Source organism: Pocillopora damicornis, chromosome 8 (genome assembly GCF_964200805.1).
Source record: "Pocillopora damicornis chromosome 8, jaPocDami1.2, whole genome shotgun sequence".
NCBI lineage: Eukaryota > Metazoa > Cnidaria > Anthozoa > Scleractinia > Pocilloporidae > Pocillopora > Pocillopora damicornis.
Window position 1 is genome coordinate 23,316,161 of NC_142677.1, and position 27,651 is coordinate 23,343,811.

Genomic DNA, 27,651 nt, shown 5'->3' on the forward strand with positions numbered 1-27,651 from the left:
AATTAACTAAAAAAAAGGAAGATGTGTATTAGGTAGTTGAAAGACTCTTCCTTGTCTATAACCGTCATATGATTGGAGAGTACAGCACAGGGGCTTAAGTACTTGTGATTTTGTTGTTATGTATGGTTGCAGGATACATTCTCTATGAACAAAATCAAGTGGACAGTGCACTGACATGCTTTCAGGAGTGTTTATCCATCTCACAAGAACAGAACAGAGCTGCGACTTTGAATATGCTAGGGTGCTGCTGTGCAGTCAAGGTAGATGTTTTAAGTAAAAGATCGAATTGACATGAAATATGCGCTCTTTAGTCTGGTGGTTTAGGGGCTGGACTCCATAAGGAGTGCTCCCGGGGCCAAGGCCTGGTTATGTCATTCTTCGGAAAAACAAATTCTCGAACTAACATCATTAGAATCACATGGCAGGCAGTCAGGAGAATTATACTAATCAGATATTAGGAGTGAAAGAGTTAAAATACCTCCAGATTTTCATGTGTCACCTTTGAGCTAAGATGTGACGGCGTCTAGCCAATATGAGATTTTGATTCCTCTTACCCTGATGTTGTCGTTTAACAATTCACTGTTATCTTTATATCTTTTCAAGGGTAAACATCACACTGCGGTAGCGAAGTTCAAGGATGCCCTGGAACATGATTTCCAGCAGCTGGAGGCTCTTTTTAACATTTCTCTTCAATATCAAAAGATGGACAAGTTTGAAGCGCAAATAAAAGCTCTTGAACTTTTAAAAGAGGTATGTTTAAAATTTAAAAACATGTTTACTAGTTGTGTTTCCTTATGCCAGAGCAGACATAACTGCACTGGAGAGTGAAGTGTTAAAACAGCTAGCTTGCGAGCTGCCCTCGCTCTTAGCGCTGCAGGACGTGTGTTTCTCCGCCTTACGGAAAGATCTGTGAAAAGCCGGGGAGAACTCGCTTTGCCGGAGATCTGCAAACCTCTCGCCGCCTGGCTGGCTTTGCTTCTTAAGGCCTCAAACTTTTCGACGAAGAAATGCTTGTTTAAATATAAAATCTTAACGGTAGTAAAATGACATTTTCAACTCAGTCAATGGAACCAAATTATATCTCAGCAAATCAGATGCAAAACTGAAAACAATCGCGACTTGGTCACTGGCGTTTCCTTGTGCCTTAAGAAGTTTTCTTGTTTACACATGGAGTTTTCAATGGCCAGTGACAAAGTTAACCTTTGTTTTGATTTGGTTTGGTTTTCGACTCTTAATTGAAAACTGCTCCATCGTGGAAGGGAAATTTATAACCGTATTCTCTATCTATATTTTTTTGTATTTTTAGGTCATCAAGGCTAGAGGGAGTGAGCCACAGACTTGCCAACGCCTTGTAGTAAGTCCTCGAGATCACAGCAGAGAACACAGTAAAGGTAACCTAGGTAAGGGCTTTAGCACTTTCACTCCAAACATCTCAATGTCTGATTCTTCTTACTGTCTTCTATGAGCTAACTAACTAAGCCGAATACTCTTAGGTTTTAAATACACAATTCTTTTGAAATTTTGTTCCTCTAGATGTGGAATTATCCGTTCCTCCAAGATTTTCCTTGGGCAGTTCGAAGTCAAGTGCTCGCATGTCAAAAGAATTGGTTACTTACATACTAGCGAAAAGATATTCAGAATTAGGAAGGTTTGAGGGATTTTCTAAATAATCTGATTTTCCAAGAAGTCTGAAATTCATTTTTCGTTTATAGACGGCATTTATTGTCACAATATATCATTATCGTTATTAGATATAATTTTCCGTAGCTGGACGTCATTTATCGTCACTAAATATTATTTACCTACTCTACACGTTATTTGCCTTCGCTTGACATTATTAATATTGTTTAATATTTATTATTATTTCCCGTCAGTATACGTTGTTTATCATCGTTTGCGATCCTGTACCGCCACTAGACATTATTAATCGTCGGTACCCATCATTTTTCGTTTGTAGACATCATTTGCCGTCTCTAGACATTATTTACCCACACTACACGTTATTTGCCTTCGCTAAACATCATTTACTGTTACTTCATGTTATTGATCGCCGCTCAACGTCATTTTCCGTCTTTACATGTTACTTACCGTCGTTAAACGTCTTCACCTTTACTAGGAATCATTTATCGACAGCACACATTTTCTGTCACTTGACATAATTCACAGTCATCAGACAACTTCTCGTCACTCGGCAAAATTTACCTTTACCTCAATCTGTCGGTTTTACTTGGTTAATCAACACCAACGTACCCACAGTCCTCGTATGAAAGCAACTTCCTCGTGCGTTTTTATGGTCAACAGTATCTAAATACATACATATCTTTTGCTAGGTTCGAGGAAGCAGCGACGAACTTTCTGGAGTTGCTGGTCAATATTGTAGAAGTGCGCACCTCCAACTTTGTAAGAATGTCATAAATTTCTCGTTCTCACTGATATTTTTGTTTGAAATGCGTCAGTTTTAAACCAGCTTATTTATTCCGGTACATTTTCAGCCGCAAGCTCATAAAAATGGTATAATCTCGGTTCTCATCTCCTTATTTCGCAAATGTTTTCAGATTTAGGCTTTTTTTTCATCTCGATGTAAGGCATGCCCAGTTTTAGTTAAAAATACGATCAACAATCATTGTAACACTTCTTCATTCTTAGCGGCCGAACGTCCAAAATCTCCCCAGTCCTACCGAGTTGTATAAAAAATGTGCATTTGCGCTGTCTAAAGCTGGGAGACATGAAGACGCGGTGACAATTTGTGATAAAGTTCTTACTTCTATCGAGCATGGAGAACCTACTGAACAAGGTATGTAATTGGTGAATTGGGCTTGTGATAGGTTTTCTCTGCAAAAGAGGTTTACTGAGACAGACAAATATGACAAGTGTTACCTTTACAATTTTCATTTCCAACTGCACCCATGTCACTATTTGGAGATCTTTCGCCTACATAATTTCATCTTCGTCACTGCACTTTGAAAATAGCGAACTGGTCTTCCGCCGACTAGTTGTGGCTAGAGAAAATGTTTTGTTTATTTGAAGTGACTCATATTTTCGATTTATGATAGCTAGCAGCTTTAAGCCCGAACTGTGTACTTTGTAAAAACTTTCTTTGTCTACTCCCCTCTAATTCCAGTGTCTGCTGCTAGGAGCTATCAGAGGCACTACCAGCCTGTACTCCACCCCAACCCCACCCCTGAATGAAAGTTTGTCCGTCACAGGTTACTCCAGGAATTGACTCTACTTTGTTTTTGCCTTCAAAGGTCACAACGATGAAATAAGAGTCAACGATAAAGCTCCTAAGAAAAGGCTGCGATCAGATGACGGGGAAGATTATTTGAGCACCTTCAATAGCGAAACGGTGTCTGACAACATACAAATGCTTATGTTGAAATCAGAGTCATTGGTTCATCTTCAAAAACCACTAGAGGCCTTGCAGTCTCTCAACAGGTATTGTGAATTCTTCTTTAAACGTATGCGACGTAATTATATTTCGTCTTGCTTCGATGCAGCGTACTTGGAGAAAACAGTCGAGTTTTAGTGACCGTGAACTACATTAGGTAGAAGAACTGAAGGGAGACATTTACCGTGAGTGAAAGTGATCCTCGCAGTAATGTGCACTACTTGGGTAGTAGTGAAAATAAGGCCTGAAAAAAATTCAGGCCCGTACGGGATTTGAACCCATGACCTCTGCGATACCGGTGCAGCGCTCTACCAACTGAGCTAACGAGCCAACTGGGAGCTGTTCATCATGTTGGTTCCAAATAAACCCGTGAAGTGATGAATAAACAGTTAAGAATATATGAAAGTCACTATTTTCACTACTGCCCAAGTAGTGCACATTATTGCGAGGATCACTTTCACTCACGTCTTTATCCGCAGTTCAAATATACGACTTTCATATATTCTTAACTGTTGAGACATCTACTGTTAAATCGTTATATAGGCCTCCAGGCCCATTCTTTAGGCTTCTTGTAATCAAAACCACATACGGTATGACAGATTATCATGATAATGCGCCGAAGAACGTCATGAACCAATTAGAAGAACCTTTGGTAACAAGCGTTGGATGTTTGCGAATAGTTTCTGATGTTATTAATTGCTGATAAAACAAAAATTATCCTGACGGGTTAGACAGGGTCCACAAGCATTGTATTCTTAGGAGCAATCACAGAACTCTGCCATAGAAAGAAAAGCTTCTCATCTAACTGGTGCAATACACTTGCCAAAATCATCTTAGGGTACTGGTCGCACTGGAAGATGTCCAGTTAGTAAAAAATCAAGAAAGAATCCAAGGCCACAAGGATAATGATGGACAACAGAGGAAAAGGAGAAAGCTCGACTGCGGTAAGTTGATAAGACTTGTTGCAAAAATACGGGACGCGGTAAGTGCCAACTGAACTGAAGTCGTTCATGTATCTCACGTTTGACGCGCAGTTGAATGTGAAGTAATCTAAGAACCTCTGTTGGTCGACAGAGTGATAGTTGTTGAGTCTGTTGAATGTATATGGTCCTAGTTAAGTTTTCAGCGAAACCTTTTCTGTTAATCCTTTGAATTTTTTTTCTTTTATCTCTTAAAAGGAGACAATGTTTCGTGTGAGGAGCAAAGCGAAACTGACAACTCAAGAAGGCCTGCTAGAGTAAAGGTAAGTATACAATATTTGTTTAGAAGGGTGGGTCAAACTTTATTCGTAGAAGGTAACTATTCGGCGTCATTTTGGTTAACATTGACTTTGCCTCCCTGGACAACTGCAAACGGCAAATAATGGTTTGTTAAAGGTGCCTTTCAGAAATTCGAATACACATGCTGGACACGCGCATGAAAAACTCGCGGAAAGCAAAGTTAATTAGAATGTTTGAGTTGGCTTATTGCCCATCTCTTCTAGTTTTTTCTCGTTACTTTTTATTGTTTTTGTTTGCACCATTTCTCATGAAATATATTGTGCGACTCTGTCGTGGTAATACGCCAGATCATGAAAGAATTTAAATGTTTGTGTCAGATATGTAGTGCCACTATTTGGACCGTGCGATCGACCTACTGCTTGCCTGGCTGTCTTTATCTTACTGTGTGTGTTTTCTTTCCTTTCAGGTCCAAGCGTACAATCAGAAGGCTTCTATTCTAGATGAACTGGGTCAGACCCATGATGCCTTGCATCAGTTGCATCTCAGTTTAGAGTGTTTAGCAGGTATTTTGTCTAACTAGCATCAGGTGTGACGTTAAGTGTTTACTTTTGGCCTTTGCTCGAACGGTAATGAGAATATGTGGCTGGCCCATCAACACTCTTTGGTAAACAGAGGCATTGATGGAGTGAATAATAATGGCTTCACAAATGGCGCCAGCTCTGATCAGAGTCTCACGAGCACCGTACTTCCCCATATTGAACCGCTATAAACGTTCAGTATTTTAAAAGAGAAGTTAAGTCCATATTGCAGAGGTGGAGAGGGAAAGTCTGCTATACTGATGAGGCCTGGTAAAGCTAAAACGGTTCTCAGTGGACGTTAAAATCATGATGATTTTGATTTTGATCTCGTTCTTGGGCTAGAGACGGCCCTGAGTCTCGAACATGAACGCCTCATTGCGTGTTTTGTGGTTGCAGCTAACCAACCCCAATAAGAGCGCTATTCGATTGAGTGTCGGCATGGAACAGAGAGCATAGTAACTTCCTTTCCTTTGAAAGGAAAGGAAAATTTGAACGTAGACTAAACACGTTTAAACGGCCGCGGGAAATTGCAAGAAACCAAGTCGCGACTTTTCCTTATTAGTCACAGAGCGCAGTAAAGGAAAAGCAATACAATCACGGATTTCTTTCAAAACTCAATTGGAAAATGCTCTAACTTTCCCACACTACAACTTTCCTTATTCTTTCAATTCGTTAGAACATCCTGAAACAGTTTATAAGCATACGTGGTTGCTCCTGAAGCTTGGTTCAAAGAAAGAAGCAGCACACAACTGGCTTCAATTCCGAGGTGTCCTTCTTCACTCGCACAAAGGGGACCTGGATTCCCTTTGGAAAGTAATCCGGTAAGCTTTTCACTCCTGAATCCTTTGATTATTTTATCCAGCAAGGGTACGGAATCGAAGAGTGAGTCCGTTGCGTAGTGTACTGATTGTTTGAGAGGAAGAGATGGGACAGAAGTTTTTCCTTTAAACGAATTGTCGATAATACTGGTTTTCATTTGTTGGGCAAATCATAGACGATCGAGGATTTCATTGGTTCACGACCGTCTCAGATTTTTCCGACAAATGAAAACTCCGAAATCGTAGAGATCCCCGATTGTCTGGGATGGTCGGCGACAAATCGGGAACGTTTCTATTTTCCCGACGCGTTCCAGATTTCTGTGATGATCGGCGATCATTTACGACATATGTAAACTTCAATTTTTGCCGTCTGGGACGTTTTAGCTTGCAACCAGTCCTCTAGTTGCCTAGCTCTAGTACCCCCGTGTGACGAATAAAATTTAATATCCGAAGAATCTTGGACAAACATCTGACCATCTCTTGAAATATCAGCAAAATCTGGATCGGTCGAGAAACAATGATAAATGAATGACAAAAAATTTTTTGTTTTTCAACAGTTCATCAACAACAAAGTTTCTGGAAAGTGACGTCAGCAACGAGCAAGTCCGAGAACTAGACGAGTTGATCTTGAATTGGTTGAGCGAGAAAAAAGAGCAAAATGTCTTTTATCCATATGCCAAGGTTTAAAACTCTATTCGAGCGAATGTTTTTATAGATTTAAGAAACGTTCAGTTACGTCGTCAGCAAAGATACCATCTTCAAGCGTTGAAGATTATACCAAATTTGATGGATTGCCGTCATGGCTACATATTATTATTTACACATTGTGTATTTTGAACCAACGATAAACTTTAAGCCCGTTCTACAAGTCCTTCTGTAGGATTTGCACGTCTCAGTGGTTCATAAAGAATGAGATACAGTGTTTCCGTTTACCGTGAAGAGTAGTTATGCTGTTGAGTGTTTGTTATCGTTTCTGTTGTGATAACTCAAATTATTTTATTAGTACAAAGGCGATACAAGACCCAATAAAAATCATAACTTCAAACTTGTGTTCTACCGAGGGTTTTAACAATCATCATATAAGAAACATTATCAAAGCCTATCTTTGTATAGGAATTTTGATTACTTGGCAAATTTTACGTATCATAAACAGCCCAATCAGAATTCATGAAAGATCGCCTCTTTCTCGGAATCCTAAATTCCGAGAATGTGATTGAGTTTCCTAGAAACGTGACTGTTACTTAGGTAATGGGCTCCTGACTGACGTCAATGTTTAATATAGCTCGATAACCAATCAGCTTGCAGATTAATCGCTTCACAGTAAGGTCATTCTGTCATGTAACTTGTTTTCCGCTCTAGAGTGAAAACTTTCTCAGAAATCTGTCGTGTGTTTCACGTAGTTAGTAGTTAGCATTTGGTTTGGTTGAAAGTCAACAACTAAAGGAATTAGGCAGGCTGCCGCATTAAGCTCTAATTTCGTCACTGCAAGGTTTACGATATTAGCAGGTTGAACGTTCATGGCTAGTTTCAACTTCAGCTCGAGAGGTGATCATTATCATCAACTAAGCGCACAAATTCAGCAAAAGTTTCAGGATAATCGTCAAACGAGTGAAGTATTTGATCGGAAGAATCGATGGAGAAAGGAAATTGAAGACTTAGTGAAGACGCTTTACCCGTCATGTCGACTCGTTCTTTCCGGCTCGTCCGCAAACGGGTTTGGCAGCATTCATAGTGATATCGACCTGGTTTTGTGCTTTGAAGGGGCAGCAATGACTGGACCGTCCATGTTGAGGAGAATAGAGTCGCTTTTTGCGAGTAACCGTCGTCGTTTTCAAACAGAGGTAGTACCACACCTTATGTAAGTTGCATAATTTTTATAAATAATACGAGCAATCAGGAAAATATCCGCTCGTATAATGCGTAAAACCATGAGATAAGGGACTTGTTATTCCCCTGCCATTTCATTTTATAATATTTTGACTTCCAGTTTTTTTTAAATACATACGGTCTAATCTTGTGCACTGTATGGATCACATAACGCGTGTGCGAAAGACGAAGGCAACACAAACGAAACCATTAAGAGTTCTTGATGACTTATAAAAGAAACTGTTGCCCCTAATAGTTCCATGCACAAAATTTCGAGCCTAAAACACGGAAACAAATAAAAGATTGAATCGTTTAGCCGGGGGCCATTCTGTTACTCCGCTTTCAGTCCGCATTTTTGGCCCGTGCCATCGCATATTTTGCGGGTTCTATGGTCCTTATTTGGTGAAATGGTGTTACTGTCGAAGAGTATGTAATAGTATTTGAGCACAGCTTGAATGTCCGCGACTACGACAATAAGATTCCTACGTAAGATATGCATGACAAACTAGTATGTCGTGTCTTTTCCCGCGTTTTGAAACACTTTAGATTATGATTTAATTTTTTGTTTGTGGGTTTCCTCTATAAAGCATCAAAAATGACTCAGGGGGAGATCAAAGAGAAAAACTGGTCCTTCTCTTTCGTCATATTGATCAGAATTTTTAATTCGAAGCTTCCTCAAAGTGTCTTTCACTTCGATTTCTACCGATCCCGAGGTTAGATTGTGCTTTAACCTTCAACCTAATTAGCATACGCGAAAGAATATCAAAAGTTGATGTTCTCTCGGCAAACGATATAATTTTTATTAAAGCCAATTTCAAGACGGTGTCAGCGCCGAGTGAGAGATATTTTTGATTGAAAAAAAAAACTAGACAAGTAAACATTTGATATGCAGCAGTAAATTTTTTTAAAGTCAACTTTGAATTTTGAACAATCCCCAGGTGATTCCAAACGCACGAGTTCCTATCATCAAGCTCAAAGATAGGGAGAAATCATTTGAAACTGATATCAGTGTGGAAAATTGGACCAGCGTGAGAAACGCCTTCGTTCTAAAATGTTACTCCGAGTGTGACACAAGGGTGAGACCGCTGGTCATGGTCATCAAACTGTGGGCTCAACGGGCAGGAATCACCGATGCAAAACTCAAAAGACTTGCAGGTACGAAATCTGCCGATTGTTAAAAAAGTGGCGGATTTGAGGTTCAATAAAGGGGGTTAATTTCTAGAGAAAATTTTGGTGCTGCGTGGGGGGGGATCTTTCAAGACAATTTGGTGTCATCAACCGAGTTGACATTATAAACTGGCCACCGTAAAGAGTTTCTTTTGCTAACGCTTGCAACGTCAGCTATTAAACTCTTAACGGTGGTCAATTTACATTATCAACGCAGTTGATAAAACCACATGATCTGATGAAAGGTTGACTGGTTTGACTCGTTTACAAGCTCAATAATACAAATAAAAAAAAAAGTCCCTTCATTTTAGTTTAGTTCTATGTAGCTTTTCACATATCACGATGCGATTAACATATGACTGACTCTTACAAGACAGGCAGACATGTAAAGCTTGTAACTTAGACCAAAACGCGTAAGAGAGAGAAAAATGAAAATTTACAGAAACTAAACAGGAAAAAAGTATAAACTGGTCTACCTCTGAGCTGCTAGGATCTCCTTTTATATGTCGATTCTTCTTAATATTTAGGTTTCGCCGTGGTTCTTTTGGTAATCCATTATCTTCAAGCAGGATGCTCCCCTGCTGTTGTGCCTGCCTTGCAACAAATGTTCCCTGCGGTCTTCCAAGCTTCTAACAGTGTGATCATTGACAAGCTTACCTCAGATATTCCTGCTGAAATACAAGCCTTCAGTTCCAATAACAAGCAGAGTCTTGGTGAGCTTCTGGTTGGCTTCTTTCAGTACTTCTCCACCTTTAACTGGAGTAGAACCATGTCGATTCGTTCTGGAAATACCCGACCGACTTCGACGTACGACAAGATATGGCGGGGACCTTACATTCGCCTGGAAGATCCCTCAGATGGGGGTAACGTCACCAGATCGGTGTATGATTCCTACGAGTTCTCACGAATAAAGAGTGCGTTCAGTAGCGCTCTCTCGAAGTTGAGAAGCAATCCGTCTTTGGAAGAAATCTTGTAGGAACCCGAAGAAGAAACTGACGTAGATCCCTACATTGTTCCAACTAATTTCAATTTTTGCCTTACACAGTAAAAACTCGCTTAAAAAACCCTAATTTTGCTATTAGAAGCTAAATAAGTTCTTTATTAGAGCCATTTTCGTGTTCAGAAAACTAGAGAAAAATAAGGTTACTGAAACTGCTTAGAGTTACAATGTGAAAACTTTAGATGTTATTTACAGGAATAATGTGGGAGAATGACATTGTGAATTGAATAGAAAAATGGAAAAAGAAAAGAAAAGAGAATAAATAACAATAGAGAAATAGTTGAAGCTGCTGGGGCTCGAACTATAGATCTTCGGAATTAACAGGAGTACGCACTCATCTATTGTGCTAGGTACGTAAAAATACATTTGATACACATTTTATACATGGATCTTTTCTATGAATTTCCCGCCCTGTCCCCAGCCCGTGAATTGACCAGTATACAAACTCTGTTCTAACCAAGTCCTCCTTTTGACAAATTTTGGCATCGACGAAAGCTGTTTCAATAACCTGTTCATTAACCTGTTCATTAAACTGTTCATTAACCTGTTCATTAACCTGTTCATTAACCTGTTCATTAACCTGTTCATTAAACATGTACCTCATTAACAATGAGGTGTATGTTTCACCTCATTTCTTTCTTACCGCAATACTCTACAACCATACAACAATAGGCACATGCAGTCATAGATTGCCTTTTATTTTAAGAGCAGCACTTCTACCACTTAAAGGGCCTTCGAGACACTGTTTCTGAGTAAACTGAGTTAAGCTCATTCTTTTTCTTGACTTGATTTTACTGTTCTGAGTTCAGGTTCGTAACTGACTTTATATAAAGTTAGAAGCTGTTTCGTCGTTAACAGAAGTCTGGAGACCTTCAAAATGTAAACTTTGATTTCAATTTTTGCATCAACAAATAAATTATCTTTGTTTTCATCCATATCCATATTGTTGATATCATTAATGGATTAATAAATTTTCATCAGTGTGTGGTAATCATTCTAGGTTTGCAATCAACGTAGTCGGTTGAAATAAACGGAGCAGTTCATGTATTATGTAAACTATCACAGACAGACCCTAGCCGTTAAGCTACAGCGTATTGCCCGACGGGAAACAGTGCTAACAAATCATGAAAAAATTTAGGTGTAATCATAAAGTTCTGGAAGAACTTAACAAAAGAAAAACCGAACTAAGTTGTTGTTTCATTTGGTCGTTCTTTTGAAAATCTCATTGATCATTCAGTTTTAATATAAAAAAGAATAAAGTAAACTCGGCCTTAATGTTGGAGGAATGTGAGGACTCCATTTGAAAATTTACGTAAAGAAAATACGTAGTATTTGGTATATTGGTTTAATTAAATAAACTATCTGAATAACATTTTAAACAAAACACCCTCAAAAAAGGTTAGATAGGTCTGCAATGCATACTTGTGTTTTATACAGCTGTCACTCCCTTGGTTATTCGCACAAAGACTTGAATTATCGGCTATTTTTTTTATTATTACGTGTATCAAAAGCTTTTACTGGCATACAAGTAACGTTTGAACTACTAAGTTTTGAAAGATAACTTTAAATACTTAAACCATTCATCCCCTTCACTTTAGCATTCGATCGTTTTAGCTTAAAAAATGTCTTGTAGAGATGCATTCTGTTCCAGCTGAGTTGAGGCAGATTGAAAGGCATTCTTTATGCGTGTGAATTCGCCCAAGTTATACACGCCCCTTGTGACATTTCCTTCGTCTGTCGGATCTTCCAGCTTAATATAGGGCCCACTCCAAACTCTTCCATACCGTGAAGTTGGCTGAGTATTTCCCATTCGAACAGATATGGTTTTTTTCCAATCAAAAGAGGAGTAGTACTTGAAAAACCCGATCAGCAACTCACCAAGGTTTTGCGTGTTCTTGGATTTGTGTGACTTTACTTGGGGAGGAGCGCTGCCGGTGAGTTTTGATATGACATCATTTTCTGTTGATCGGAAAAGCTCTGGGAAATCTTTTTGGAGCGAGGGGAGGACAGGGGGAGAACACCCGGCTTGTAGGTAATTAATGACAAGTAGCACAACTGCGAAACCTGTGGACCAAAAAATTGAGCTATAGTGAGATATTAAACCTTTACCATGGAATAATTAAATCAAGTACAAGTTTTAATGAAAAAATATTGCAAAATACCAGGGATTTAATAGTCTTCATCCTGACTTCCACAGTAAAAGGTACATTTCCTACCAAATGAGGATGCAGCCTCACCCTCCCCCCTGCCCCCTTCTTGGTACTAGAAGGGCACTTACGAAATTGGTAAGAAACGTAGTCGGTGGAGAAAGAAATAAACTTATTACGAGGAAAATTATAAAGCCGTCCGTGGTTTCTTAGAGGTAATTCGATAAATTGTCCAACAAGGAATACAAGTTCATCTATATCGGTGTAAAAAGCATAACGAATAGAAAAATATCTTTATTAGGCATTACCAGCAAGTCGGTGTAATCTTGCGTTGGTAATCTCAGCCTTCTGAGCCCACAGTCTGATAATGACAACCAGAGGTTTCACTCTTGGATCGCACTCGGAGTAACATTTCAAAAGGAAAGCGTTGCGAACATTTGCCCAGTTGTTGACGGAGATGTCAGATTCAAAAGACTTTTCCTTGTCTTTGAGTTTTATGATTGGAATTCTAGCGTCGGTGATCACCTGCAAAAGTTATGTTAGCCTTCGTAAATGTTGAAACACTTCGTTACACATAGCTTCACTTTAATTAATATTTCATTAAAGTTTGCATAATTAATCGTTTTTCAAAAAGGCTTTCTCAGGGAGACAGTGATATTGACTCAATAGATTGAAAAGACCTTACCCTTGTTTCAAAGCGTCTGGGTGTCCTGGTGAAAAGCGATTCTATTCTTCTTAACATGTAAGCTTCAGCATCTTCACTGCTTTTAGCAGTCAAAATGAGATCGATGTCGCTATCAGTGCTTCCGAATCCGTTTGCAGAAGACCCGCACAACACAAGGCGACAGCTAGGATAAAGCTCTTGGATAATAAGCTCCATTTCCCGCCGCCATGAGTCCTTTTGATCATAAATTTTTGGCGTTTGTTGGTTTGCTGAAAATTTCTCTTGAATCTGACAGCTCAACTGAGCGTCTCTATCAGTGTTTTCATTAGCCATAATTATCGACCCAAATCTGAGTGAAAATGAATGAAAAATAAGCCCTCGGGTGACAACAAAGTTGTTGCTTACTAGAGAATTTGTGTTTACTTCGACGAAGTTTCAAACGTTTTCTAAGAAAACGCAATATCATCCGTAAACAATAAAATTCCCAGAAATGCCGCGCATTGTTAATTGTGATTGGTCCATTACAATGTAAATTCTGACATCCTGTTTACAGAGTGTTCTAGAGTTTAATTCATTACTCAAACTCACCTACTGAAAATGCTTAATAAATTCAGGTTTTTGTTCTTTACCCGCTCTGACATTAGCAAAATAATTGAAATAATTTAGGCAACGATTAGGAATATCAATTTTAAAAGTATTCAGTCACTGAGTCTGAAACAGTACGAGGAAATATGACATCCTTTTTGGTGGTTTTAACGTGCTATGTCACCATATCCTCAATTGCGAACAGTTTTACATGGAAGAATAACACTAGACATTCTGAACACTGACTCCATCCGTCATCAGAAATACAGTGGAATCTGTATTAAGCGGTCGCTTGTCAAACTCCCGAAATTTTTCCCCTCTAAATACGTCAATTTTCACTTTAATCTCTCGAGTCAAATCAGTATTCCACTGTGAATTCAAGTATCCTCAATACTTTGTAGGTCATCTTTCTACTATGGACTGTTAGGACAAATGTCACACACGAACATCACACAAGCTATTTGCGGATCAACTTGTATTGAGTCCGTAAACCTGTAATAAACGGTCACCCTGGCCATTCCCTTAGGGAAACCGCTTAGTACAGGTTCGACTGTAACTTTCATCGAATATTTAAATCTTACTTGGATAAACTGTTTATTACTGAGAATTAGAAAATCAGTTTCGAACTCTTCATTCTTAATTAGCGCTGCAAAATTTGAAAGAACGAAAGTTGAATCAAGACCTTCACTTTGATTATCGTTTGGTTTGCTGTCTGGTGTTTGATAAACGACTTTTTTTTTAATGTTTACAAACCTATTAACTATGATATTTAAGATTAACAAAAGTCAAATTGTGCGATGCACCACAATGAATTGCCCAGACTTTATTCGTCTCCCTTATGTAATCATAGGAACTTACTCAAGTTACTTCAATGAGGTCAGACATACCAAATACAAGTGAAGAGGCACTGGCCCGCTTCAACTAAACACGTTTACTCAGCATTTACAAAAAGATACTAAAGTAAGACGGAAAAATTAATTATAGAGATACAACGAGACAAAACTTACCAAATGATGAGGGAAATACGGGAAGGACGACACAATCGGGGTTTAGAGAGAAGGAAAACAAGCAACAAGACTGTTGCTATATATTACAAAATTTCAATTGAATTAATCATAATAATATGAATAGCAATTATGTTTCGAGTCTAAATTGATTTCGTTGTGATTGAGTGGTTTATCTCAAAGTATACTTATTTATCTGATGAGATGTAAATCAAAGAATACTTTCCAAAGACGAATTTCTATTCAAATTGTTTGACGCAGTCTTGAAAGACTGTTTAATGCGCCTGGCTTCATACTCGTCAAACACGGCTCTGGTTACATTTCCTCCGTCCGTGGGATCCTCAATTCTGATTTTAGGTCCCCGCCAAACCTTAGAATGCATTTTGGTGGGTTCCGTGTTTCCCGTACGAACAGAAATGGTTTCTGCCCACTGGAAAGCAGAATAATACCGGAAAAACGCGATTAACAATTCTCCAAGACTTTCCTCGTTTTTTGACTTGTACGTCTGGATTTGAAGTGGAATTTCATCGGTTAGTTGGTGAATTACTTCGTTTTTTGACGTGTCTTTGATAAGTTCTGGGAAGTCTTTATGCAGTACAGGCAGGACTGGGGGAGAACAACCGGCTTGTAGGAAGTGGATGACCATGAGAACGATAGCAAAACCTAGACATGATGGAAAGTGGCAAGCAGCTAAATTTATTAAAGCATCACAGTTACATGCAGTAAGCATAACTACACATTCGAAGCGGGGGAATCCCAGAAGCGGCACAGGTTTATACAAGCGATCTTAATAGTCCACATGTCTCCTCACACATAGGCCCCCAATGCTAATAAACTTGTATCAATCAGGTTATAAGTTCCAACTAATGTCTTTATAAAAAAAAAATAACAATTAAAAAAGTCTCCAAGTTTTCGCGATAAAGGTTAATTCAAGTTCTTGTCAGGAGTCGCGGGTAGTGTTAGAGTATAGTTTGAATTACTCCAAGATACAACACAATACCCCCTTCGCTTACAGTCTTCTCATCCTTCTCTTCCGACCTTCAACAAAGTTAAATGCTTCTTGATACATTACCTGGAAGCCTCTTAAACTTGGCTCCGATAATTTGAGCCTTTTTCGCCCATAGTTTGATCACAATAGTCAACGGCTTCACTCTTAAGTCACACTCAGAGTAGCATTTTAATAGGAAGGCGTTCGTCAAGCTGCTCGAATTCTCCAAAGTGATGTCCGTTTCAAACGAGTTCTCTTTATCCTTGAGAATAATTATGGGGACTTTGGCATTTGAAACAACCTGAAAGTAGTTACAATTACTCTCTGTTAACTACGCCTTAGTTCTGTGGCCGTTTTATAGATGTGCCATGTTCAATTATGCAGAATTACACTTTCTCGTTCTTTCAACGCACTTTTACCTTCTCTTCCCCCCCCCCCCCCCTACCAAGGCAAAAATTGTAGATTGCATTTTGTTTACTATATACCAACAGGGGCAGCTGGTTCAGACTGCTTCTTTTTTCTAATTGGATCACCAGGAGATCTTTCAATCTTCCGCCCAAATATCGTTCGATCCAAACAGCCTCCATGAACGAGTATTTCTGGATTATACCAGAACGTGATATATAAAAAACAAACAGGGGATGCTGATATTTATGCTTAATAATTATCTCAAACTAAAAGAGATACCAAATTAAATTATCAATTGGAATAACAAACACTGATACCTCTGTTTCAAAGCGGCGAGGCTTGCGACTGAAAAGCGATTCGATTCTCCTGAGCGTATACGTTTCTCTGGTGACGGCAGTTCTGCCTTCGATGCCCAGCATTAGAGTCAAATCAATGTCGCTATCGATGGTTCCAAATCCGTTCGCAGACGAACCACACATCACAAGGCAACAGCTGGGGTACAGCTCTTGGATGATAAGTTCCATTTCCTGCCGCCATGTATCTTTCTGGTCGTAAATTTTCTGTGTTTGTTGATTCGCCGAAAATTTTTCTTCAATCTGAGAGCTGAGTAGGGCATGATGTGATAAACTCGTTTTCCCACTGGCACCCGCCATTATGGACGTAAATTGGATGTAAAAATCTACTAGGAGATACTATGCACCATCTTCAACTTTCCCGAAATGAAAGGCAATTTCCGTGCTTTTTCCGTCATCGCGTTAAGTGTAGGTCCTAACGTGTTTAATTTTTTCTTCCACGAAATTTGGTATTTTCTAAGAAAACGCGGACCAAATCAATATCTGAGCAACTGCCCACCTACCCCTCCCCTAACCCAACATTAACCCTGAATTGTTATCAATTGACTGTTGTTGTTTTAGGGGAGGGGTAGGTGGGCAGTTTCCCAGATACTGATATCCGTTGTTTATGGTCAAGTTTCCTAGAAAATCATGTTGTGCGGTGATTGGTCAGTTTTCCGTGTCAATGCTGCTCTTGTGGATGCTAAAATGAATTATTGCTTGCATACACTACTAACCAAAATATATCAGTCACCAAAAATCTACAAAATTTCTGGCTGATAAATTAGTCCTCTCTATGAAAGAGGAAAGAGGACTTGGTTTTCCGGGATTAATTTGAGAGAAATGAGATTGGCTGTGACTTTTCAATACTGATAATGGAAGCTACACTTTAGTAGCTTTATTATGGAATGAAGAATAATAAGAAAACAAAAATGTAAACATTCTTTGTCAGCTTACCTCTTTTCACAAATATATTTCCTTGCAGTAGGAGGAGAGGACTGGGTAGAAAGTGCGTGACATTTTACCGAGTGTTCGGTCATGTATGTGACAGATAGTGTACCGACTAGTTTTAAACGCCTTTCACTGGGAACAAAACATAAATTCTAATCACAGTTTGGTTTTAGCAATGACCGAAGAAACACCATCGTCTCTTCAGCAAGATGATCCTGTGGATATGGAAGGCACAGGATCAGATGTAGAACTCGAAAGAGGAGGGAAACAAGCAAAACTTGACGAAGAAGACAGCGACAATGATTCCACCGTCAGCAGTTCCAATTCGAATTCAACGCAAGCCACAATTGGAAAGAGAGGATTTCGTGGAAAAGGCAGAAAGAAGAAAAGTTTAGCGTTCAAATGCGCGAATTTTCTTAGGGTACAGTGGATTTTTCACATCTTTTCTAGTTATTCAAAGTTCTTATGATGACATTTGAAGTTTTGGTTATTGACGTTTCCCGCGCACTTAAAATATCTTTGTTGGAGCTGGGAACCACGTGCATCACTTTTCAACTTGGAAAGCTTTAAGTTTACAGAACGCATGTTTTTGTTCTAAGAAATACAAGGAAAAGAAATGAAGCAGATATGATGGAATCTTGCGAGTAATTACTGCAAAGATTCTGACTTTGTTTCTACCCTTCGCCTGCCATCTCAATCAACTTAAATTCGCTAGTGATCATTAGCTAAACTCTCCCCACAGTAGTACTATTCTGTCAAGTAGACAATGTGTGAAAATCGAGAAAATTTTCAGTACGAATTTGCTGGTTTCATCAGAGAAATGTTCTGGTTATTTGCAAGGAGAAATACCCTTAGTATCATAAGAGTAAAAAGGTACATACATCAAGTAGTGAGTAGTATTTCAATCAGTGAACCTGATGAAAAAGTGTTATCAGATTAGGATTAAGTGATGTGTTGCTGTGTTCTGACTGTGAATGAACAGTAAGTTAAGATATGACATGGTATGGCCACAAATATGTCGACTAGGACAAGTCACGTCTTGAAAAGACAGGTATATTTCAGAGAGTCTTGTGTGCCTGTAAACAAGTTTATTTCATGTTGTCACTTAAGTCATAGTTGAGCGTAATTTAAATTGATCAAATTTGAATTACATTTGAATTTAGGGCATCAGGAAATACTAGTTGCTTCCATGATTTCTTGCACAATTTGCTTTGTTGCAACAGCAAGGCCTGTTACATTGTTATAGTTTATAACATGTAGACATGGATTTTGTCAACTAGATTTTTTTTCTTGTGTGAACATAACAGGAGGATCACAAACAGCCTATATTTGCTGTGCAGTTTAATCACAATGTACCAGAAGGAACAGATGATCTCAACATGTTTGCAACAGTTGGAAGTAACAGGGTAATATATAGGTTTTGAAGAAGAATTTTGTGCATCAGGAGAAATCTAACTCTCTCATGATGATTTAAACCAAGAGTAGTCAACTTTCCCTGTCAGATACTTTACCAGAGGAACCTTTGAGCTCTTTTTGGGGAGCTAGTCTTCATACTAGGAGGAGCAATGTCAGAGGTGTCTAGGAAGGTTTAGAGTGGGACTGGTGGTCGCTTTGTTGAGGAAGATGTGCCATATTTGTCACAAGTGGAATTTTATTTTGAACCTCAAGAAAACCATATTATGCAAAGGGGTTTACCAAGTTTGTAAAGAGGAAATAAGATAGAGAATGTGAATTCTGAACAATGTGATTTGTCCTCAGGTGACAATCTACCAGTGTGAAGCAAAAGGTGTGATCAAGCTACTTCAAGCATATATGGATGCTGATGTATCTTTTTCATCTAAATTTGAGAACTCTTACTCACCCTCTGCACTACAAAGTATACAAGACAAGCTTTATTTTCAGTTTTGTCAGAGGAGGTTAGCCAGTTTAATATGACTAATTACCATATATTGAATGAAGGGTGTAAGTTTCTAAAGAAACTGTGATGCTGCTTGGGGGAGTATAATATGATAATTTGGTTTTATCAACTGAGTTGATAACTGTAAATTGGTCACTGTTAAGAGTTTCAAGAGCTTTGAAACTCTTCATGGTGGCCTATTTACATTTATTTATCAACTCATCTGATTAAACCAAATTATCTGATTACCAGATATTGTTCTCAGCTGGTAACCAGTCTGTTTGTTAAGACATTTATGAGTTCAAAAAGTGCTCCATCTACATTAGTCATTATAAACCTTTAACAACTCATAGCCAGAGGAGAGTTTCTACACATGTGCGTGGTCCTACCATCCTGATACAGGGGAGCCTTTACTTGCTATTGCTGGTACAAGAGGAATCATCAGATTCATCAGGTTATTATCATGATGATAATTGATGAGTGTTATGAATCTTTCTGTTGTCTATTTCAGTGGTTCATGTTTTTTATTTAAACTTGTCATTCTCTTCCCTAAATCTGATGTCCTATTACTTGTTTGTGAAAAAGGTAGATCATCAAACTTTTACTGTAAGTTCCCAATGGAAAAAGTTTGTCTCATTAACTAAAGGTATTTTACTTAAATGTGTTTTATTCTGTTTCAGTCCAATAAGCATGAATTGTATCAAGGTTAGTAATCATTTTTTGAGTTTGTATAGTTTTTTCTAGTTATTTGCAAGGACCAAATTTATTGTGCACTTCTTGATGTATTTACTGGTGAGTAGTGATTTTGTGTATGAAAACACTAACCCAATAGTTACCTTTCAGACTTGATTTTGGTTTCCCATTGATCTCTTAAATGTACTGCAGCCCTTATCTGTGTGGAAATTTTTGGGTGAAAGTGTGTGGCTTATAAGCAGGCATTTATGGTATGTTTAGTTAGAAATGTATGATTATTTCACTGATATCTTTGTCACTTGTGTGTGCTGTTTGTTACTGACAGCATTATATTGGTCATGGAGGAGCCATTAATGAACTCAAGTTTCATCCAGTGGATCCTTATTTACTTCTATCAGCAAGCAAAGGTAACACAATTGCATGCTTTTCAATCAAGTATGGCAAGTTATCTGGGATCACATTGCTTTTGGTCTGCTTTGCTCTGTGCCTGAAAATCACATGACTTTTTATGCATCACGCAGTTGGTATGGCAACCATTTTTTTCTATCAAGGCAGGTAAAGATAATTTGTCTCAAAGCAAGCTAAGGTTGTATTTCAGTTTTTTTTTTGTTTGGTAGATCACAGTCTAAGACTTTGGAATATCAAAACAGATGTGTTAGTTGCCATATTTGGTGGAGTGGATGGACACAGAGATGAAGTCCTCAGTACAGTATGTATCTCAGAACAGTATGTCATAGTTTTTCTTCTTTCTCTTGTTTCCTCTGTTTTCCTTTTCTCTCCTTTCATTTCCCTCATCATCTCATGGAGCCAATTAACATACCCTTTGGGTTTTTAAAGAATATAAAAATTGAAATGCAGTGTACTGCTTCTCTGGGGCTTGGCCAATTTCACTGCATTCTGCTTTCTTTGGTAGTTATTGAATGCTGTGATCCTTTAAATATTTTATCCAAGTTCAGTTTATAGATTGAAGCAGTACCCCTCTCAATATGATAAAAGCAAACCAAGTGGAAATTTTAGAAAGGCTTTTTTTTAACTGTGAAATCATTCTGAAATTAACTTACAATTTAGTTAAACATTAACTTTCAAGCTTTGTTTTGTTTGTGACACAGATTGTTTGTTAACTTTTCACAGGAAAAGTGTGAGGTGTCATGTTGTTCTTGTTGATGTGTCTTTTGATTTGTTCAAGGACTTTGATATTCTGGGTGAAAAGATGGTGTCCTGTGGTATGGATCACTCACTGAAGATATGGTCTCTTCAAACTGATGCCGTCAAGAAGGTAAAATCAAACTGAAGATTTTCCAGGCTTATAAATTCCTAAAATTTATCTCAGGATGCAATCAAAAGCCCTGGTGTAATGTTCTACATACAGCAATTATTTTTAATGTCAGCACTTAGTTTTGTCATAATTGTTAAAGGGCATGTAAACCCAAAAAACGTTCATTTTCTTTTCACATAGATGTTTTTAAATATATCAAGTACACCAAAGGTACCATTCGTTTATTCTCAAAAGTCCATTTTCACTTTGTAAAAGCTCTTCCAAATTCGAAACATTCGCCATCTTGAATGGCGCCATCTTTCCTGTGACGTCACGGGTGGACTCTTCAAAGTCTCGTTTTATAATCGCGTGAGGCACGAAGGAGTCTTTCGTTGTTTGCTGGTCTCGTCATGATTTTTTTACTTACAGTTTGCTTCAATATATTCAATTTTTTCGTAATGGTGAAGCGTTGTGTCGTCCAGTTTTGTACTGATTCAAACAAAACTGGGCATACAATGCAGATATTTCCAAATGACGCAAATTTGAAGCGACAATTTGTGAAATTTGTTCAAGTGAAAATAGCCGATTTCGTCGAGCCGTTCGAACGTTCTGTTGTTTGTAGCAGTCATTTTTCTTCCTGGTGCTGTACCGACGATTCAGGCCTCACCAGAAGCAAATTATTCGGAAGTATAAAAACGACCCATACAGTCGGTAGACGACGAGGATTCGGAAGTGGCCGACCGAACTGAGAAAGAAGTTGAGCTCTTCAAAAGTTAGAGGTCAACAGAAAAAGTACAAAATCGATTTACATGAAAACGTTTTGTTAATTAAACAACAATAGCTTTATTGGTTCTCTAAAAACATCTTTTTTCTCATCTAATGAAATATTATGGGGAAGCCAGTTGTTCGGGAGCCAGCGCTGAGCCCGTAAAAGACACTGACATGTCTGAGAGAGAAGAGAACTCGTTGATATCAGTGTGTAATAACGTGATCTGGAATTTTGTCGGTTCGATAAAAAGAATTCTATACAGGATCCCATAATCAACCCTTATGTTCTATAAGAAAATCCAAGCCAGCCCCACTTGGTGCTTCCTTTGAGAAACCCTGCAGAGAAACAGCAGAAGAATTTGTGTCACGGTTTTTACAGCAGTGAAAATGCATTCAAAGGTCATTAGGACAATATTCATCATTTTGAGTACAACTTAAAAGATCCTGATTTCAGCTTGCAAAACTATCTTTTCAATATTTCAAATCGAAGCAAACACAAACAGGGTTGGATAATTATGAAGGCCACACAAGGAAATGTACATGATACAACTTTTTTATCGATGGAAATGCTTCTGAGATGAAGGATATTGTTTACCGCACAAGATAGCACAGCGACCCTAAAGTGTTTGCCGAGATATCCCCAACACCAACGAACAAGCTATCTGTAGGCAATTTAGCGAAATTTCCTGCCAGGAAAGAAGCGAAAAACAACTAGCTCTAGTACTGTATTATTAAATCAATGGCAGAAACAACTCAAGTAAATCGATCTCAAAATGTAACAAAACAGATGAAACAGAAAATATTTAGCTTAGTCGTTTCCGGTGTGATTATCTGTGCTTTGCTGCTGCCTGTACGCGTACTTGGCCGTCTTCAGCACCAAGAAATCGAGGCAAATTGACTGAAAACCTGGATGCTCAGTGATACAACTTATCTGGGTTTCAGGCCATTTTGCCACAATTGCCCGATTTCCGTACAACAAACACTTTCATGAGTTGTCGGCATTGGTTGACAAGTTCCACACTCGCACCTTTGATAATTTTATATAAAACACTTTCAGAAGCTCAAGTTAAAAAAAATTCTGTTGCATTCCTTTAGATTGTACCCTCGCCTTATTGCATTTTCATGTTAAATACAAATAAGTCACAAAGTAAATTAAATACCAGTCTGAGTTTCCGAGACGGTCGCATCGCTGTCGACATGTTCTGTACTGTCTTCGTGCGGATCGCTTCGGTGAACCCTACGCGGCTCATATTGTTAAGGACGTGGCCCAGACTCTCCTGAAGATTCTGGATTATCCCCAGCGCTGTCATGTTCTAAGCTTAAGGCATTCGAGTCGCTATCTTCTGAAAAAGCATCTTCCGAACTACCACTACTTACACGAACTCCCACACCAGTTCTACTGGGGAATATGTGTTGCGCAATATTTTGGTTCCACCGCTTACGTCACGACTTCTCGCTATTGTTTTTACCGGAAATGGAATTTCAGTGGAAAATGCCGATTTTCTCCTAAAATAAGTCGAATTGGACAAAACTAATTTCAAATTCGTTTTCTACGCCACTTTTTACATAGTATAAGAAAAACATGTATTTTTGGGTTTACATGCCCTTTAAGGTATCTTTGAGGGAGACATGATACCAAACCTGGATGAGCTATAGTGTGTGTTTAATTTAAGTTACAATTTATCTTTTAACATGTGATTGCTTTCTCCTCATTTTTTCCTCTTTCTTGTCTTAGGCTATTGCAGAGTCCCATTCGTACGATCAAAGCAAAACTGAGAAGTGAGTATTTCCCAGACAGAATTTACTGTCTTTGAAATGCATTGTTCAAGAAATACCTGTCATGAAATAACTCTCCTCTCCACCCACATTTTGGTCTCAAACCAGACAGCAGCTGCAAAGAAGGATAGTTAGGGGTTTATCAGACTCTATCCAATAGTGACACATGTTATTGTGTTATAATTTATGTGACAGCTGTTGGAAGTTAAACAACAGAGGTTGACAAAGAGACATGTTATGTTAACTTAATGCTTAATGTCCTTGCCATGTATTCAAGTAGCTGGATTCAAGCCTAGGCCTCATCATTGGGATTTGTTCTTTTTCAAGACACTTTACTTTCTCAGTGCCACTTTCCTCTTGTATCCAGTAATAGCAGTCACATCCATTTGATAATTTGTTGGCAAGCACACAAACCTTTATGTGGTGCTATTTTTAGGTTTTAATTTGATTAGTTTCAGGATTTTACTAAAGTATAAAATAAATGCAGTTTCTTGTCTTTAAATGCTAAGCAGTTGGCCCCTTAGCATCACTCAGGAGAGAGGAGCATTGGCCAAAACCAGTCAGCTTTACTTTAGCAAAAGGCTGCCTTACATGCCTGTGTTTTTCTTCTCCACCTGTCCTGTTTGTTTGGTCTTTGTGTTCATAGGTTTATAACAACTTTTTTTCTAGCAGTGGTCGTGTTATGGATAAACTAATCCCATACTCTTTGGTGGTGACTTCTAAGTGATTTGTTGTCTTTTTATTGCAGAGCTTTTCACACTGTCAAGCTCCACTACCCTGACTTCACCACCCGCGACATTCATAGAAACTATGTGGATAGTGTTCGCTTCTTTGGTGACCTCATCTTGTCTAAGGTCAGTTACTTTTATCACTGCAGAATAGTCAAGCTCTGTTATGAAAAAGGAGGAAACTCATAAAAACATCTATCTGAAATTTTGATCAAGCACTCAAAGAGAGCAATCGGGGTGTGGCTGGCACTTTATTTGACTCCCTGATAAATACCACATTAACACCACCTAATATTGTACCCCTTTCTGAAGCTTTCCTTAGTGATTTCCACAGATACCTGGCACAAGACCTTACTTTGATAATATATTTATAATAAAATATGGATGAAGGGACAACTAAACATTCTGGTGAACTGACTTTATCTAAACCTGATTTTCTACCTTTGGATTTTGAGTGTAGATGAAGAAAAAGCAAAAAAAATTGATACGTGCAAGAGAGAGACCTGGGAAGGGTAGATTTGTTTGAAAATCACAGCAGTTGTAACAACAGTTTTGTTCATGATTGGAGGATCTTTGAATTCACCCTCTTTAAACGCAACTGAACCTTTACATTTATGAATCCACACGTTGGTTAATAACTCAATGAATGTCTTGTTTTCAGTCATGTGAAAACTGCATTGTATGCTGGAAACCACAAGAGCGATTTGAGGACATTTTTAGTGGGGTAAGAAAAAGAGAATGTATTTATTTCATTACAGAGGGCATGTACCTCGTAGTTATCATTTTCCCTTTTGGTCCCCAGAGTGGTTAGGTCATCAACTTATTTATTTAGTTGATTTTTATAAGGACCTCCCATTAATCCTTGTTGGTGAAGTTTGCGTCCTTAATGGAGCGAGTCAAAACAATTACAAAAGTGATAATTAATTCCTTACCCTCTCTCTTTTGCAGCCTTTCAATTCTGATCGGGTTGTAACAGTGCTTCACCGGTGAGGAAATGCGGATTGTTTCCATGAGGAAAATTTTTGTTTACCGTACTCAAGTGTTCATTTATGCTGGGACATTTTACATTCTTCAATGTTAGTATCTTTTTCTTTTTTTTTTGTACAGGTTCGAGTTTTCCCAGTGTGATATCTGGTACATGAGATTCTCGTTAGATTACGAACAAAGGGTAAGCATTTATTTTCAGAATCTTTTACTGACATTGTCAACTCAACGGTGAGCACATGGTAGTCTGGATCGAGAGAGCTTGGTATTTGAGCTCTGGCCAGAGTAACATTGAGGTTTGTTTGCAGAAGACATGTCTCTCACACAATGCCCGACCTTCTCTGGTACATTAGTCGTTTTAAGTCACATAGAGTCGCCATTGGTTCTTGGACCCAACAACTTCTAGTTCGGAAATGTGTCAAAACACTACTCAGTATGTTAACCAAGAAAACGCAGATGAAGTGAAGAGGGCTTTTTCTTTACTTGCTTGCCTTTTGGATGGCTGAGACCAAGAAAGAAAAACGGAAACAGTCGCTTGTCTTAGCCTTTTCATCAGTATACGTATTCTCTCTGCTGTGGTCTTTACATTTCTTATGGTACTGACAGGGAGAATTTGTGGAAAAATCAAGAGCCTCTTCAATAGGTGATCATTTCCAATATTCTTATGACCTTTAATGGTTGATTCAGAAGTAATACTGTCCCGAGAAATTAGAGGCTGGGTACTGTTAGGTATTAAAGTATTAAGACGCGGTTAACTCCTTTCTTTTAAGACTTTAAAAAGGAAATACACTCTTTGCAGCTAAGACGCTTTGCAACTGTAACTGAGAGCGCAAAATTGACCACATCATAACTTTTATTACAATTTCTATTGCATTCCAGCTAATGGCGGTTGGGAATCAAACAGGGAAGACATTCGTTTGGGATATTGGCGTTGACGATCCAACAAAAGCTAGGTAATGCAAATTATTACGATACATTTCTATTCAAGTTCAAATGTTTTTTTTAATTTCGTGTCCTTGGTTGGTATTAAAATTTGTGTGGAAGAGATATTTAGACATTGGTGAGAAGGTCACAATCGTGGTTAGTTATCATTCATTGTGGTTGCCAAATACTGAAAATAAGGCCATGTAGAAGACACGTGACCATTGCAAAGCCCGGCAATTTTGCTACGAAAGTTACATATATGCATGACAAGCAACCACGTGATCTCGTGAAACTAACTTCAAGTAAAGTATAAAAATCTTAACCTGCTGTGCTGGTTTTTTCGGGCGTTAACGTTAGAAGATCGCGGTCGTTTATTCGACCAGCCATGTTTGATTTAGAGTTGAAGTGAAGGGTGGGGGAGGGGGCAGGGAAAGGCCCCACTCCCTCCCCTCCTTCCTTTTGACCGCCGCTCATCGACTTTCCGAGTTTTCCGCTGCTGTAAAAATCAAAGATGGCAACTATAATTTTCACCAAGAGTACTTGGCGCTAGCCCGCCAAAATTATGACTGCTCTGTAGTTTATAAAATCTCGGTTAACCATCTCTTCAACCTCTCAGATACGCTTATTTCTTTTCTCAATAACATCCTAGGGGTAGACTTATTTGCATAAACTGCATGTTGTTATCTTAGATCGACAACGCTTGGGCACAACAAGTGTGTATCGGCCATCAGACAGACGGGATTTAGTAAGGACGGCAAGTAAGTCTGCACTGAAATGTCTACAGAGTTTAGATTTACATATCGTTAACTTTGAAAATTGTTACATATCGAATCTACTTCTGATTTCTTCCTTTTCAGGATTCTAATATCTGTTTGTGATGACGGAACGTTATGGAGGTGGGACAGAGTCAGATAAAAATCTGTTCTGTCGTGTCACTGGTTTGATGTATAATAACTCGGACAACACATTTTTTTTACTGTATATTTTTCGTCCTATAACGAACTTAAAAGAGACTGGTTTTCAAAGAGCGTGCTGTCGTACTTAAAAGAGACTGGTTTTCAAAGAGCGTGCTGTCGTACTTGTGCTAATTACCGACAAATATGGATATCAAACAATCTGAGGCCTCCCTTGATTCGCCGAGCTTTTACAATTTGATGAAGTTTTGATATAATCCACGTCTAAAGTTTCCCCACTCCACAATGAGCCTCGCCAAACCAAGCATAAGTGAGAGAAGTCATTATGGTTTCATTGACACGAAATTGCCAGATCTTGCCATTTTCCCTTGGGCTGCGCTGTAATGGAGAAAGGATTATTAAAATTCTGACCTCAATGAAAGAATTCACAGTTAGCCTACGAGCAGGTCATGTAAGTAGCACTTCGGCGCGAGCGTTTTCCCGCCCGCGAGAAAATAAGAAGCCTTGACCGACGGAAGCCGGCAAGATGGCTGTGAAAGGTCAAGCTCTGCTAGAGCCCCGGCAAACTTCTCCCCGACGTGTCCCAAATCTTCCCT

General features: G+C 38.6%; 5 protein-coding genes and 1 long non-coding RNA gene across 6 annotated transcripts in view; 3 read left to right on the plus strand and 3 right to left on the minus strand.

Moving 5' to 3' along the window:
* LOC113675401 (uncharacterized) overlaps window positions 1-7,049 on the plus strand; it is a 12,749-nt gene extending 5,700 nt beyond the window's left edge. Inside the window, exons 10-21 of the mRNA XM_027191965.2 lie at window positions 133-260; window positions 604-750; window positions 1,307-1,400; window positions 1,534-1,648; window positions 2,331-2,400; window positions 2,647-2,794; window positions 3,249-3,435; window positions 4,226-4,332; window positions 4,567-4,631; window positions 5,075-5,171; window positions 5,863-6,007; window positions 6,562-7,049. Of these exons, the coding sequence (XP_027047766.2) occupies window positions 133-260; window positions 604-750; window positions 1,307-1,400; window positions 1,534-1,648; window positions 2,331-2,400; window positions 2,647-2,794; window positions 3,249-3,435; window positions 4,226-4,332; window positions 4,567-4,631; window positions 5,075-5,171; window positions 5,863-6,007; window positions 6,562-6,691 (1,433 nt within the window). The 3' untranslated portion in view covers window positions 6,692-7,049. The remainder of the gene's footprint in view (window positions 1-132; window positions 261-603; window positions 751-1,306; window positions 1,401-1,533; window positions 1,649-2,330; window positions 2,401-2,646; window positions 2,795-3,248; window positions 3,436-4,225; window positions 4,333-4,566; window positions 4,632-5,074; window positions 5,172-5,862; window positions 6,008-6,561) is intronic.
* Window positions 7,050-7,316: 267 nt separating this feature from the next.
* LOC113675412 (poly(A) RNA polymerase GLD2-A) lies at window positions 7,317-10,974 on the plus strand. Its single transcript, XM_027191982.2, has 3 exons — window positions 7,317-7,845; window positions 8,809-9,025; window positions 9,565-10,974. The coding sequence occupies exons 1-3, from the start codon at window positions 7,522-7,524 to the stop codon at window positions 10,011-10,013; spliced, it is 990 nt and encodes a 329-aa protein (XP_027047783.2). The 5' UTR covers window positions 7,317-7,521; the 3' UTR covers window positions 10,014-10,974.
* LOC113675413 (poly(A) RNA polymerase GLD2) lies at window positions 10,717-13,280 on the minus strand. The gene is made up of 3 exons (XM_027191983.2): window positions 12,870-13,280; window positions 12,493-12,709; window positions 10,717-12,101 (listed from the first exon to the last, which is right to left on the minus strand). Exons 1-3 carry the CDS (start codon window positions 13,179-13,181, stop codon window positions 11,653-11,655), a joined length of 978 nt encoding a protein of 325 aa, XP_027047784.2. The 5' UTR covers window positions 13,182-13,280; the 3' UTR covers window positions 10,717-11,652.
* Window positions 13,281-14,241: 961 nt separating this feature from the next.
* LOC113675411 (poly(A) RNA polymerase GLD2-B) lies at window positions 14,242-16,709 on the minus strand. The gene is made up of 3 exons (XM_027191981.2): window positions 16,151-16,709; window positions 15,510-15,726; window positions 14,242-15,100 (listed from the first exon to the last, which is right to left on the minus strand). Exons 1-3 carry the CDS (start codon window positions 16,484-16,486, stop codon window positions 14,649-14,651), a joined length of 1,005 nt encoding a protein of 334 aa, XP_027047782.2. The 5' UTR covers window positions 16,487-16,709; the 3' UTR covers window positions 14,242-14,648.
* Window positions 16,710-17,247: 538 nt separating this feature from the next.
* On the plus strand, window positions 17,248-27,169 carry LOC113675409 (polycomb protein eed). The gene is made up of 16 exons (XM_027191979.2): window positions 17,248-17,537; window positions 18,424-18,522; window positions 18,875-18,940; window positions 19,367-19,467; window positions 19,694-19,718; window positions 20,032-20,113; window positions 20,324-20,415; window positions 20,893-20,982; window positions 23,465-23,508; window positions 24,254-24,359; window positions 24,895-24,957; window positions 25,182-25,219; window positions 25,341-25,401; window positions 26,097-26,170; window positions 26,831-26,899; window positions 26,999-27,169. The coding sequence occupies exons 1-16, from the start codon at window positions 17,292-17,294 to the stop codon at window positions 27,054-27,056; spliced, it is 1,314 nt and encodes a 437-aa protein (XP_027047780.2). The 5' UTR covers window positions 17,248-17,291; the 3' UTR covers window positions 27,057-27,169.
* Window positions 21,780-23,151, minus strand: LOC149041858 (uncharacterized). The gene is made up of 2 exons (XR_016179298.1): window positions 22,890-23,151; window positions 21,780-22,065 (listed from the first exon to the last, which is right to left on the minus strand). It is a non-coding gene; the product is annotated as an uncharacterized LOC149041858 (long non-coding RNA).
* Window positions 27,170-27,651: the final 482 nt, after the last annotated feature.

Bases quoted from the DNA above. Each gene is read 5' to 3' on its own strand.
- LOC113675412 (XM_027191982.2), top strand. From the start codon at position 7,522: ATGGCTAGTTTCAACTTCAGCTCGAGAGGTGATCATTATCATCAACTA. The intron at 7,846-8,808 runs GTAGTACCACAC...AACAATCCCCAG, and splicing joins GTCGTCGTTTTCAAACAGAG to GTGATTCCAAACGCACGAGT. The intron at 9,026-9,564 runs GTACGAAATCTG...CTTAATATTTAG, and splicing joins AAAACTCAAAAGACTTGCAG to GTTTCGCCGTGGTTCTTTTG.
- LOC113675413 (XM_027191983.2), bottom strand. From the start codon at position 13,181: ATGGCTAATGAAAACACTGATAGAGACGCTCAGTTGAGCTGTCAGATT. The intron at 12,710-12,869 runs GTAAGGTCTTTT...TAACTTTTGCAG, and splicing joins CCAGACGCTTTGAAACAAGG to GTGATCACCGACGCTAGAAT. The intron at 12,102-12,492 runs GTAATGCCTAAT...TTTGGTCCACAG, and splicing joins AAGATTACACCGACTTGCTG to GTTTCGCAGTTGTGCTACTT.
- LOC113675411 (XM_027191981.2), bottom strand. From the start codon at position 16,486: ATGGCGGGTGCCAGTGGGAAAACGAGTTTATCACATCATGCCCTACTC. The intron at 15,727-16,150 runs GTATCAGTGTTT...AACTACTTTCAG, and splicing joins CTCGCCGCTTTGAAACAGAG to GTTGTTTCAAATGCCAAAGT. The intron at 15,101-15,509 runs GTAATGTATCAA...CATCATGTCTAG, and splicing joins CAAGTTTAAGAGGCTTCCAG to GTTTTGCTATCGTTCTCATG.
- LOC113675409 (XM_027191979.2), top strand. From the start codon at position 17,292: ATGACCGAAGAAACACCATCGTCTCTTCAGCAAGATGATCCTGTGGAT. The intron at 17,538-18,423 runs GTACAGTGGATT...TGAACATAACAG, and splicing joins AATGCGCGAATTTTCTTAGG to GAGGATCACAAACAGCCTAT. The intron at 20,114-20,323 runs GTAACACAATTG...TTTGTTTGGTAG, and splicing joins ACTTCTATCAGCAAGCAAAG to ATCACAGTCTAAGACTTTGG.